Below are 13,382 nucleotides of genomic sequence, written 5' to 3' on the forward strand. Positions count from 1 at the left end.
GCCAGTGGTTATTCATTCCAGAACTAATTTTTTTAAATGATGAAAATCTCTATAGTCACCTACAAAGCATTAATGATTTAAAAAAAAAAACAAAACTGAAAGCCTCTTTAAAGCTGCCAGTAGCTCAACTGTTCTAAAGGCTGTAACTATAGGATGCCTTCAGAAAGTCAAGCCAGTCTGGGTAGAACACACTCCTCAGGGTCAGTAGTACTTTACCTAGAAAAATGACATTGATGACCCAATCCACTGGACATGCTCTTTGAGGAGGTTTTCCAACGGGGATTATTCTAAACCACATTCTCATCCTCTTGTCCATTCTTTCAACATGCTTACTAAGTATCTACCGTGCATCTCAGACTGTTTTAGGCATTGGTAGTACAGTCCTCAAGACAGGGCCTCCAGCTGTCTTCAGATGATGTCTCTGATGTCAACTCACTTGACATCAACATTTCCAAGACAAGTGTCCAAACAGGTGGCAGAACAAGAAACACATTAAGGTTCTTCCTCTCTCTTTTGGCAAACTGTTTTCTGTATGTCAATTGTTACCCCCCAAAACAAAAAAAAAATAGGGGGAATGATGGATAATGAACAGCAGATTAGAGATATTCACTAGTAAGTATGAATACAGGTCAACATTTCTACAGGTCAAAAGGCTTTTTTTAACTTCTTGGCAAAACCACCACATAAATACAAAGACAGACTCTGGATTTATAAAAAGTTATTTTACTTTTATAAAATTTAGTACAAATCTTATGGAAATATAAATCCTTCTTGAACAGTGTTCGTTATCATTACATAGTAATCTAGTGCAAATGAGTACTTCATTTTGTCTGAGTATACCACACGTTAATTAGCCCTTCATTTACCTGTGGTTTCAGAACTTAGCATTGTCTTAACTGCTGAGTCATCTTCAGTTCACATTGTTCTCTCAGAAGGTTTTTCATAGTTATTAGTAACAACATCAAGAAAAGCTGAAATGAGGGATTCTCTTCCCCTTATCAATTATTCAGATTTCTCACCATTCAAAAAAACCTACATACAGTCCCATGAAAGTGTCCCCAAAACAACAAGATCTGCAGTCTCTTCACTTCTGAGAGTAAGAGAGAAAAAGAATTGGTACCAGATTAAGCCTGTTCATTTGTCTGGTATGGAACTGGTTGCACTGTGCCAAAATTCAAGAGCCAGCTTTTTTTCTTTTTTTTTAAGCTCATGTGCCAAGCCACTCTTTTCTACGAGCTTTTGCTAAAATCAGCATTCCCCAGCATCCTACTTTGACCGCAATTTTGTTGGAAAGAAGCTTACCAGCATTTTAGGGGCACTCATCATAGAAAAAAAAAAAAAAAGTGGAGATTAAGAAAAAAACAGGAAGTGGAAATGCTGTCAGATTATCTCAATGCCCAGCAAAACTCTTTAACCAAATGACATTCATTTTTAAAGATCCACTGTTAACATGCATTTAAAGTTACTGTTTCCTTAACAGTGATGATTTTATACCATTCCAACCACTCCCTCATGCCTGGTTTCTGTGGCCAAGACCATTTTCCATTTTCAAGACCACTCATGGCTGGGCACGGTGGCTCACACCTGTAATCCCAGCACTTTGGGAGGCCAAGGCGGGCGGGTCATGAAGTCAGGAGTTCAAGACCAGCCTGGCCAATATGGTGAAACCCCGTCTCTACTAAAAATACAAAAAGTAGCCAGGCATGGTGGCACATGCCTGTAGTCTCAGCTGCTCGGGAGGCTGAGGCAGGAGAATCACTTGAACACAGAAGGCGGAGGTTGCAGTGAGTTGAGATCACACCACTGCACTCCAGCCCGGGCGACAGAGCAAGACACTGTCTCAAAAAAAAAAAACCAAAAAACAAACAAACAAAAAAAACACCACTCATTATGTTAGATTACCAGTGGCCATGGAATGGACTGATGCTTCCTACTGACCAGCCTTGACTCCAGTAGCACCATGTGCTTGCTCACCCACTGAGCTAATCAAACACCATTGACTTAAATAACATGGTAAAAATAAATAATAAATACATAAATACTTCATATTTCCATAAAAGCCCTACATTAAAGACTTCCATTAATAAAATGCTGCATAATGTATCTATGAAATATACTACAGGGTATTTCATTCATTCACAATAGGTTTAAACTCAGGCAAAGAAGAAACAAGTAACCTATCCAAAGTGAGTGAGTAGCTCTCCAAAGTGGCAAGTGAGTAGCAAAATTAGTTAAAAGAAACCAGGAATTCTCGATTCTTAACCCCTTGTTCTAAGCTTATATTCTTGCTTCTCTTGGAGACTGTCACACTAAGAATTATTATTTTTTTCCTTCCAAGACTGGCCTTGTTGTATTAGTTTGTTCATAGAGTGGTACCTTTTTAGTAAAAATAAGAAAAGTAGGAGGAGTACTAAAAGGGAATGTATCTAAAATGAAAAAAAAAAATTAACCTCATCCCCCTGAGGCCAGTACACACTTTAAAGTCTTTGGCTCTAGTTTGCAATATGTACAGCAGAACTGAAATCTAAACTGCCATCTCAAGCACAGTGGAATCCACATGATAAATCCCTATGGAATTTAGTCATAGCCTCAAATGCCTAGGAGATTAATGCACAAAAGCCCTGAGAACTGGCATAGTTTTCCTGGTAGGGCAGAACCCATATAACAGGACTCAGTAAATCTACCCACACTTCATTCATCTCAAATCCAAAGCCCTAACTCTATAGGTTTTGTGCAGAAAAGAGTTAACATAGCAGGCCTAAACTGCTATCCTTGGAGAGGCCTGATTACAGGGTTGGCCACTGGCCGGCATTTGGGAACTTAGATTTTGGAAGGGCTCCCACCATTAACTGATAAGACTGGCTTACTGTGTCTGAATTGCCTGTGCAAACAATATGGCTTATGCTGAACACCTGCTTTCCTTTTGAGAGTCTTGAATTTTGCTATCTGCCAGGGAAAGGCTGCCTAGATGACCTGTCCTCAGTAAAAACTTTGGGCACTGAGTCTGTAATGACCTTGTCCAGTAGACAACTCATTCACATGTTGTCACAAATCACTGCTAGGGGAATTAAGTGCATCTTGTGTGATTCCATTGGTAGAGGACTCTGGAAACTTGTACTTGCTTTACCCTAGACTTTGCCTCAGGTGCCTTTTCCTTTTACCAATTTTTCTTTGTATCTTTTCACTATAATAAGTCAAAACTGTGAGTAAGACTATATGCTGAGTCCACTGAGTTTTCCCAGAGAATTACGGAACCTGGCAGTGGTCTTGGGCACCTCTGGCACAGTTGGTATAGGAGGTTCAGCAAGTAGCCCTCCCCTTCACTGCCACAGTTTCACTCTCGCCCTCCTACGCCCCTCTGTTTAAGCGACCCAATTCCCCGATCTAATGTTCAGAATGTCAAAGGCATTTCTCACAAAGTCTCTTCCTGAAAGCCCCTCACTTTATAGTAAATGGGGTAAACTTAAATAAATTGCTACATGGAAAGCAGAAATAAGTGTTTATTGAAAGAGTTACTTCTCAAAGGAACAAGAAATAGCACTAATCTTTTTCGAGTTCCTTTCTAAACTGCCTGAGCATCAACCTCCCAGGGACAGGAGGACCCAGGGTCACCACAAATGAAAACAAATGCCAGTTGTACTCACTTCACAGTTCTGACTTATTCCCAACTACCATGGAGTATTCTCGCTTTCCACAACTGTGCTACTGTAGAAGTTAGTGTTTTAATACTGGTATATGCTCGGCTTGAAGACCGACCAAATTGATCAATACATTTAGCCCTTTTTTGAAACCTAAGTTTGTTATAAGCGTAATTATGTAACAGTCATATTTCCAACCTGGTTCCCATGGCTGACTTAACCCAATCCATAATCTGGAGCAAGCCTTGGCTAGTGCATTTTGAGATGTCCGTTATGTTTCAGCTGCCGTTCCTCACTCCGCCTGCTTCTCCAAGCATGGTACTTCTTGATGCTCTTCCTCCATGCAAAGCGCCAGATGCTAAACATGAAACACCAAGACACAGCATACATCGCTACTCCCCCAGCCTTCACAAACCACTTAGGCGTGGGGGAGACCATTTCACAGAAAAGGAGGCGAGCTCCCACACCAATCCTCACTCCTGTGAACAGAGCCACAAAGAGGAAGTCCACTACATCTCCAGTGAAGCTGTGATAGTGCCCTGTTTCCCGGAGAAACCAGCGCATCTGTAGCAAGGGGTTGGTCAGCTCACTTCCAAAGAGGACTGCATTGACCTCTGTGCCAGACTCCCCAAGCACAAGGGCCATGATAATGCCCAAGATACTCAACGTGTGATGCGCCAGCATCAAGGCACCCTCAGACTGAAAGTAGATGCACCAGCCCAAGTCGAAGATGAAGTATCCCAAGGTGAGACACAGGACATGAACTTGGAGAGGTGTATTGGGTGAGCCTGAAACAAACCAAGACAGAAGCAAATTGAGTGACTGGGAATTGTGTTACCTTGCACAGGGATCCTATGTTGTTTTCTTTCAAACCTTACTGGACACTAAAGAAACAAAAACAATGGCAGGCACGTGCTTTTTAATGAGGACCAAAGAAAGACTAAAATATAAAATCTAGGTCTTTATCAAACTAAACGATGTTCAGACCCCAGGAAATGCTGTTCGGATGAATCAGACTTCAATGAATTTGCATCCTTCAATGAACACAGGCAATAATCTCAGTGTCCTCTCCACAGAACAGCATAAAATCCAATTATTTTGTTCCTTCAATTAAAATCTTAAACTTTTTTTTTTTTTTTTTACTCTGTTAAAGGTTTATTTCCAGACTCTTGAATCATTGTTTCCTGAATGTCAGATTTTTTTCTCAGCTTAGTGGGTTACATTATTGAACACTCTGTGGCCCTAAGCCATCCTGAAAGTAGATTCTGGAGAGGGCCCCAAAAGTTAGTGTGTGCTCATGTCCAGGAACATAGGTTTTAAGGACCTGACATATTTGAAACCATTTAGAACCTTCATACAAAACACAAAGCTTAACAGTTGCTTTCATTAGTTTGACAGTTTGGGGGGGAAACTCAGAAATTCAGTAAGAGAAGCTAAAGAAATATTTTAAAAATGATATTCCAGGGGAGTTAAGAGCTGCATTGTGTCCTCCCTCCACAAATTCAGATGTGAAAGCCCTTAACTGGTAGTACCTCAGAATGTGAGTGTATTTGGAAATAGGGCCTTTAAAGAGGTAATCAAGTTAAAATGGGGTAATTAGAGCAATCCAATATGACTGTTACCCTTAAAAGAAGGGATTAGGACACAGATATGCATGCACACACACACACACACACACACACACACACACACACACACGTGACCATGGAAGGACACAGTGGGAGGGCGGCCATCTGCAAGCCAAGGACAGAGGCCTCGGAAGAAACCAAACCTGCTAACAACTTGAACTTCGACTTCTAGCCCCTAGAATTTAAAGAAAATAAACATCTGGTTAAGCTACCCACTCTGTGGCACTGTGTTATGGCAGCCCCAACCAATTAATACAAGGGAGTAAAATTTTTGCATACTTGGCCGGGTGCGGTGGGTCACACCTGCAATCCCAGCACTTTGGGAGGCCAAGGCGGGTGGATCACGAGGTCAGGAGATCAAGACCAGCCTGACTAACACGGTGAAACCCCATCTTTACTAAAAATACAAAAAAAAAAATTAGCTGGGCGTGGTGGTGGACACCTGTAGTCCCAGCTACTTGGGAGGCTGAAGCAGGAGAATGGCGTGAACCTGGGAGGCGGAGCTTGCTGAGATTGAGCCACTGCACCCCAGCCTGGGCGACAGAGCAAGACTCCATCTCAAAAAAAAAAAAAAAAATTGCATACTTACGAAAGTAACACTTGTACATCTAGTAGCAAAAAGGATAAGGAACATCTCATCCTCTTAACATAGACATGGAAAGATGCTGTCTTTTGAATAGACAGTCAAGTAAAAGTTGCAAGTTGCCAAAAATATGTATAATACAGTTCTATTTGTGTCTTTTGGGGGGTGGTAGTGGAAGATGTTGATGCTGGCTTTATGGTTTTTATATTTCTGATTAAATTGTAACAAGCAATTTAAAATTTGTTTTAAAAGTAGAGAGTTATGAAAAGCAGAAACAACAGGTGACATAAACAATATCAGAGTTAACAATGAAGAAGAATAAGGATTCCAATACAAAATTATAATGGGAATTATTCTTCAATATTGTACAAATTCTGTTTAAAAGTCCCATGCTTCTAAGACAACCCCCAAATCATAAATCCCTAAGGGAAAATCCCCTACCTACCTGGGTGGGTAAAAGGCCATGGGCCATCAATGAAGCCAATATAAGCAGAGAGGCCTATAGAGAGGACTCCATGGGTGAAGGTGACCAGCCGGCAGCTCCACTCATAGCTTCGGTGCTTATTCAGGTGGCAGAAAGAAATATAGAGCGAGAGCCAGCCACACAGGCTGCACAGCACCTGCAGACACAGAGCTAATGCCATCCTGTGATGAAAAGACCAAAACCAGAAAAACAAAGGATGCACCCTAAGAAAACAGCATTGGGTCATTTTGTGTATATGTCCTCATTTCTATTATAGAATCGTTCAAAAATATTGCCTTATCTTATTTTCCTTATCTACACGGCCAAGAATCTTCTATTTAAGTATGGCTGTATTTATCATTCCAAGTTCCTCAGAGATAACATATTAGCAACTGGTGAATGTTGTAAACTGGAAACCAGGAACTGCACTCCGAGCTGGTAGGCTGACATCACATTTTATGATGAGTAAATGTCAGTAATGACCCTCTAGTGATGACTGACCTTGGGCAATAATACACAGAAAATAAAGCACATGTATTAAATAATGTCTTCACAGTTCAAAAACCCCAATGAAACGCACTCACGAAAAAACAGAACACTGCCACGTTGGTTTCTGCTAGAGGTCACATGACACATGGCAGTTTAATGTGGTTTTAAGCTGATACTAAATTCAGCTGAGGTTTGGATTTGGGTCACAGGTTCATCAGTCAAAAACAAAACTTGGGATAAACTTAAATATAGAACTAAACAAAGAGTCCAGACATCTTGGAGGTTGGGGGGCAATCCTGGCCTTATTCAGTTCTGAAATCCAACCCAAAGATTTGCCAAGGATGAAGCAGAAGCATTCTAAGGTTCAAGAGGTGGAGAGTTTTTGTTGAGATCTAAAAATATCCTTAAGGCAATTATTCAGTTAAAAATGAAATTAAGCCAGAAAGCTGTACCTTGGAACTTTTACTGGTGACAAGTATGTTAGGACAAGAACAACTATAACTGAATCAATTTAGTCACACAGCACTAAAATCTAAAACTGAACAAGATGTTGTTATTAGTATTCATTAGCTCCTCCATTGAAACGTACAAATAAAAAGTCAAAAACATATCAGATATCTGCTTCATCTCAGCAGACATTTTCTGCATGGCTATGCTTATTGCTTAACCTTATTCTGACCAGTGAAATAGTTATCTGTGGACGTCAATACACAAGCCACTTCCCAAGAATGCTATCCAGAGAGGGCTTCATGAAGGTCAAGTTCTGCACAGCTTTCATCTGAAATCAGATTTCCATTCAAGAAAACAGTAGGTGTCCATAATACACCTGGGTTCCAATTCTGTCTCTGCCCCTAGAGAGACTAGCCATAAGAGTGTGGGCAAATCACTTTAACCTCTAGAACCCCAGTTAAAAAAAAAAGAAAAGAAATTAAAAGAAAAGAAGGAAGAGGAAGGGGAGGAAGGGAAAGGAAAGAAAGAGACTAGGACTGAAGAACTCTACAGTCCGGTCCAGTTCTGACATGGAGTTCTGAGATAAACTTTGTAAAACATCAAGGCCAATTCTCAGAGTAAGGGTCAGAAATACAAAGTATCCTGCATGAAGAGAACTGCCCTCCCTTATCTCCTTCTGAAGGCCAGGGTCACTGGCCAGTAATGCGGATCAGCTCATTTGTATATGCCTATTAGTATTTTTAGAGTCCTCTTCACTGAATCCTAATTCCTTGGCAGAACAGAGAAAACAGTAGCCCATTTACAAACACTTAAATAAAAGAACAGACATTCGTAAATGGCAGACACAACTCTGTGACCTTGGGAACTCCCTGTGTGGGTTTCGGCTTTTTGCTCTTGGTTTTTGCCAAAGAACGGAAGGGCATTTGGAAGGCCATCGCCGCTCAAAGGTCCAAGGCTCCTCTCCTAGTTTCTCCCGTTCCAGGGCCAGACCGGCGAGGAGGAGCCTTGGAGCAGGCGTGGCTGGCGGCGAGCGCCGGCCCCGGGGCCTCGCAGGGACTGCGATCGCATCTCCGCGCTGCGGTGCCTGCGACGCTCGGCCACGCCCGGACCAAGAGCCGGAGCCAGGCACCGTTATCCCTGCATCCCGCTGGCGCCGCAGCCTGGCGCAGGAAGGCCTCGGGCGTCCAAGGGAGGAGGAGGCCCGCTCCCCTTCGGAGGCCAGCCCCGGCCCTCTGCCGCCTCCTTCCCCACCAATGGGCCGCGCGGTCCCAGTGCCCACCCCGGCCGGGCGGTTCGCTCCGCGCGGTTACCTGGCGGAGCGTACCGGGAAGCCTTGGGCGCCCGGGCGCCCGCAGCTCCCGGCCCGGATCGCGGCAACAGGAAGCAGAGGAGCCAGAAGGGGAGGACGAGGCTGTGACGGCGGTGGAGGAGGAGCCGGGGGTCTGGGGGCACCTGCTGGCTGGGAGGATGGAGCGCAGAGCCGAAGCCGGGCCACCGACGTTCCGAAAGCGCGCGGGAGGGTCCTCCTTCTCTGGCGGGGGGGTGGGGTGGGGGGGTGGGGGGGGGTCAAGAGGGATCTAGCGGTGACGTGAGACCTGCAGGCCGCTGCTCTTGTTTAGCTGTTGCTGTTTGTTTAAATCATTATCCATTTCTCCCCTCCCCTCAGTGGGACAGCTCATCCAATCAATTTATCGAGTACCTACTAAGTGCTTGCACCCTTGCTAGGCATTGTGGGGAATGTAAGACATCGTTCTTGCCCTCGTGCTTGAATTTAAGTGAAGCAGGAATGGATGAGCAGGAAAGTGCTCAGGCCTGAGAATTAGAAGTTACAGTATTCCAATGTCAGCCCTGTCACCAACTTGGCAGTAAAGCATAAGGCTTGAGAGTGAACCTTGCTTGGTACGTCTTTGGGCAAGTTACTTTTCTTTTGCCTCCCTTTCCTCGATCCTCAGAATGGGGATAGTAATAACACCTATCTCATATGGTTATTTTGAGAATTTTTAAATATTACGTATGTAAAGTGCTTTGAACAATGACTGGCACATGGAAGTCACTACATAAATGCCAGCTGTTTTATTTCACTTTGGGTAAATCCTTTTCTTCTCTGGTTCTATTTTAATACCAAGCAGAGTAAGTTTGAGCGATAAGAATGGAGGCTCAAATGGGGTAAAGACAGTGTCTGCCTTGATTGATCAGGACAGGCAATCCTGGGTGCCGAGGAACCTAGACATTCTCAAAGGAGAAGACCTTTAGCAGAGGTGTGAGTGTTTAGACCGTGCCTGGGGAATAGTAAATATTCTAGTTTTGGTCATTTATCTTACCAACCCTTCAAAGGTAAGGATGGCACTGGTTTCATCTTTGTTTCCCTAGTACCTGGCATGAGGCAGTTACAATAAATGTTTGTATGTTGAATTAATGTGAAATGAGCCTGGGAAACTATCTTGGAAGCATATCACAGTTCCTAAAGTGTGTTGATCATCTATGCCACTTGGGAAGTGTTTTCAAATACCCTGTGCAGGCTGTACCTTGAATATTATGATTTATTAGCTCTGGTATGGGGTCCAGGGATCTGTAATTTTTTAAACCTGCCCAGGAGTCATTCAGATGATCACACTTGATAACCATTGCTGTTAGAGTCCTTAAATGCCTCTGATGCCAGCCTAAGATGCCAGGCCGAGATAGCTTATTATGTGGAAGCTCATGATGTTATTGTACAAGGGAATCATATTATCATGCTCTCCAAGCCCTTGCTACTCAAAGTGTGGTCTATGGACCAGCAAAATCTGCATCGCCTTGGAGTTCATCAGAGACTCAGAATCTCAGAACCTACCCCTGGACCTACCAAACTAGAATGTGCATTTTAACAAGTTCCCCAGTGATTCGTATACACATCTGGGTCGTAGTTCTTAACCTTGATAGCATGATAGAATCACTTGGGAGCTATTTAAAATCCTAATACCCAGGCCACACTCCGAAAAAAGTAAATCAGAATCTCTGTGTAGATATCAATCATTTCAAAAGCTCCCTGGGTGATTCCAATGTGCAACCAAAGTTGAGAACCCCAGCTCTAGCAATACTCAATTAAAATCAGTGTAAGATGAATTGGAGAAGGCCTGTTACACATGTGTTAGGATAGACCGGATAACAAGTAATGATAGTCTGGAGAAGTAAAACATGGAAGACTCCACCTCACTGAATGGAGAGTATGCAGAGCTCAACCTCTTCCCCCATTTGTTTTTGTTGCAGTATTTTTTTTTTTCTAGTATCTGAATCTGGACTTTCTTCTTGCTGCCATCATTTCTTACAAAAGGAGAGTACTAAAGCCTTCAGGAGTCTAAAGGCTGAGGGGGTAAGGGAAAAGGGAAGGAGCCAGTTCTTCCTAAAATATTGGGCCTTTATCCTAGGGTGACTGGGATTCCAGGTTCAAGCTTCATGACCTGGGATTAAATTTTGTTGATGTATCTATCTTTGGCCACAATCCCTGTTCCACCAAATCAGATCCTTGTCACCGGTAGCATCCCCCAGAAATTCCGGGCTGTTAAGGAGAGCAGGGGACAGGAAGCTCTCCACCAATTTAATAGCAATGAGAATAATAATCACAATAATAACAAATAACACCTATATTGCCCTTATTAATGTACCAGGCATTGTTCCAAGCACTACATATATATATATATATGTATATATATACACATATATACATATATATATATACACATATATACATATATACACATATGTACATATATACACATATGTACATATATACACATATATACACATATATACACATATATACATATATATACACATATATATATACACACACACACACACACTCACTTAATCCTCACAAACAATTCTATGGGATGGGACCTATTGTTATCTCCATTTTACAGGTGAGAAACTGAGTCATGGAGCAGTCAAGGCTTTCCCAAGATGACACGGTTAGTAGGAGGCAGAGTAGGATACAAACCCAGGCAATATGACTCTGGAGATCATGCCTGTATGGCAGATGCACCTGACAGCGGTAACTTAAGTACACCCTGAGAATGACCCTGTGTGGCAGATGCACCTGAATGTGTGTCTAGTGTTCCAAGCGTGGCCAACCCAGAGATTCATTCCTTATGTATGAGGAACATCTGAGCCCCTGGCCCAGCCCTTGGAACATGGGCCATACAGGGGGCTGAGGCCCTTTGTTTTGGGTTGAATGAAGGTTGCCAGGTGGAGGTTGTTAGTGGGAGGGTGTTAGATGAAAGTGCTATATAAACTGCATGCTTTCTGCAGGCAGTGGTGGTTCTCCTGTCCAGCCTGTTGCCACTGGATCCCTCTTATGTAAGTTCCCCTCAACAAATCCTATGTCGCATTTGTTGGCTCTTGTTCTCTGGCCTCTTGAATCTGGTGCTATCCCTCCTGAAGTCAACAGGGGTCTGGCATGACAGTGCCCTTAACCACTGAGATATGCTGCCTCCACTTACCTAAAAATTCCTGCAGGTTTGCACTGTATTCTCCTGTATTCACAAGTCCTATCTCAGTGAAGGGCGTTAAAAGTTTACAGGGAAAAAAAGTGAATTTTATATTTAAAAAACATAACTGCCTGTTATGTGCTAGTCACAATGTTGGCCACAGGGATACAGAAAAAAAAAAAAGCCTCAACTGCAAGGAGGTCCCCCCACAGAAGGAAGAGGCAGAAGAGTCAGCAAGTGAGCTATGGTGGGGCCACGCAGAGCACACGAGGAGCCCTGGCAACCTGGGAGCTCCGGCCAGGGTTCCTGCTTTGAGTCCTGGAGTTAATAAACTCAGTCTCTGAGTCAGACCAAAAGTCCTTACTTTGTCTTAGGAGCGCAGAGCTGGGCCCACCTGTTTTGAGTCAACTAAACATCAGAGTATGAAATACAGTTTGGCTGGGCGTGGTGGCTCATGCCTGTAATCCCAGCACTTTTGGAGGCTGAGGCGGGTGGATCACGCGGTCAGGAGATTGAGACCATCGTGGCTAAAATGGTGAAATCCCGTCTCTACTAAAAAAATAGAAAAAATTAGCTGGGTGTGGTGGCGGGCACCTGTAGTCCCAGCTACTCAGGAGGCTGAGGCAGGAGAATGGCGTGAACCCGGGAGGCGGAGCTTGTGGTGAGCTGAGATTGAGCCACTGCACTCCAGCCTGGGCGACAGAGCGAGACTCCATGTCAAAAAAAAAAAAAAAAAAAAAAAAAAAATTACAATTTGAAATGTAGCAGCAACAATCTTTTTCTTTTTTTCCTCCCTTGGCAATGACTGGTGGTCGCCCTTAGATTCTCTTGTCCCTAGTTAGATGCTGAGGCGGCGAATCAAGCTTCAGTTAAACTTCCCTGGAATTACAGATTTTACAGAATCATGCAGACATGAAAGGTGACCTTGCTCACTTTCAGGTTTGATTCTGTTCAGCAATGTCCAAGTTAGTTGGCAAGGAAAGCTACTGGAGTCTGAACAGGCTACAGTTCTGTTTATTTCTTTCATAAAAAATCATGGGCAAATGGATGAAAATCCAAGTTCTGGACAATGCAGAGGATCAGCTTTTAGCACTCACCTAAGTAGGATGTCAAGGTAGCCAGGACTTCTGTAGAAAAGGGTCAGCTCTAGCATCCATGAGCATACAGGGAGGAATGCACGCATGCATGTGTATGTGTGCAGAGATATGCACAGATGGGCTCATGGGTGGTGGAGTAGTCCCCTTAATTACTTAAAGTACTGCCAAAGGCTCCTCTTGCTGTCTCTTTGCTACGTACCTGGCCCCTTTTAACTAGATATTTTCTTGAGAAAGTAAACATTACCATTAGGCCTTCTCCCACTTCATGACGTGAAATAGGAATTTTTAAAGCCCCATTCAAACATCAGGGAGCGGTTAACTCTTGATTATTAATATTTAGGTTTCGCATGTGGATATCATTATTTGCAAGAAGTGTTTAATCCCAATTTTAGTTTTTCCCCATCAGCCATTACATTTTTGAAGGGCCTCTCTTTCCCACAGGTCAGCGTTTACCTCAGCAATGGTAACTATTTATTATTTATTTTATTTTTTGAGACGGAGTCTCGCTCTGTCGCCCGGGCCGGAGTGCAGTGGCACAATCTTGGCTCACTGCAAGCTCCAACGGTAA

The 13,382-nt window shown here is 43.2% G+C and overlaps 1 protein-coding gene across 4 annotated transcripts; it reads right to left on the reverse strand.

Moving 5' to 3' along the window:
* Window positions 1-702: 702 nt before the first annotated feature.
* Window positions 703-8,905, reverse strand: TLCD5 (TLC domain containing 5). 4 transcript variants are annotated; one of them, XM_003253285.3, is made up of 3 exons: window positions 8,562-8,905; window positions 6,295-6,494; window positions 703-4,426 (listed from the first exon to the last, which is right to left on the reverse strand). In XM_003253285.3, exons 2-3 carry the CDS (start codon window positions 6,491-6,493, stop codon window positions 3,888-3,890), a joined length of 738 nt encoding a protein of 245 aa, XP_003253333.1. In that variant the 5' UTR covers window position 6,494; window positions 8,562-8,905; the 3' UTR covers window positions 703-3,887. The 4 variants fall into 4 exon arrangements, with proteins under 4 accessions (XP_003253333.1, XP_030685521.1, XP_003253336.1 ...); XM_030829661.1 differs by lacking the exon at window positions 8,562-8,905 and adding an exon at window positions 8,109-8,474; XM_003253288.4 differs by lacking the exon at window positions 6,295-6,494 and having other exon boundaries at window positions 8,562-8,834.
* Between the last annotated feature and the right edge of the window lie 4,477 nt (window positions 8,906-13,382).

This window comes from Nomascus leucogenys, chromosome 15 (genome assembly GCF_006542625.1).
Source record: "Nomascus leucogenys isolate Asia chromosome 15, Asia_NLE_v1, whole genome shotgun sequence".
In the NCBI taxonomy this organism is placed as follows: Eukaryota; Metazoa; Chordata; class Mammalia; order Primates; family Hylobatidae; genus Nomascus; species Nomascus leucogenys.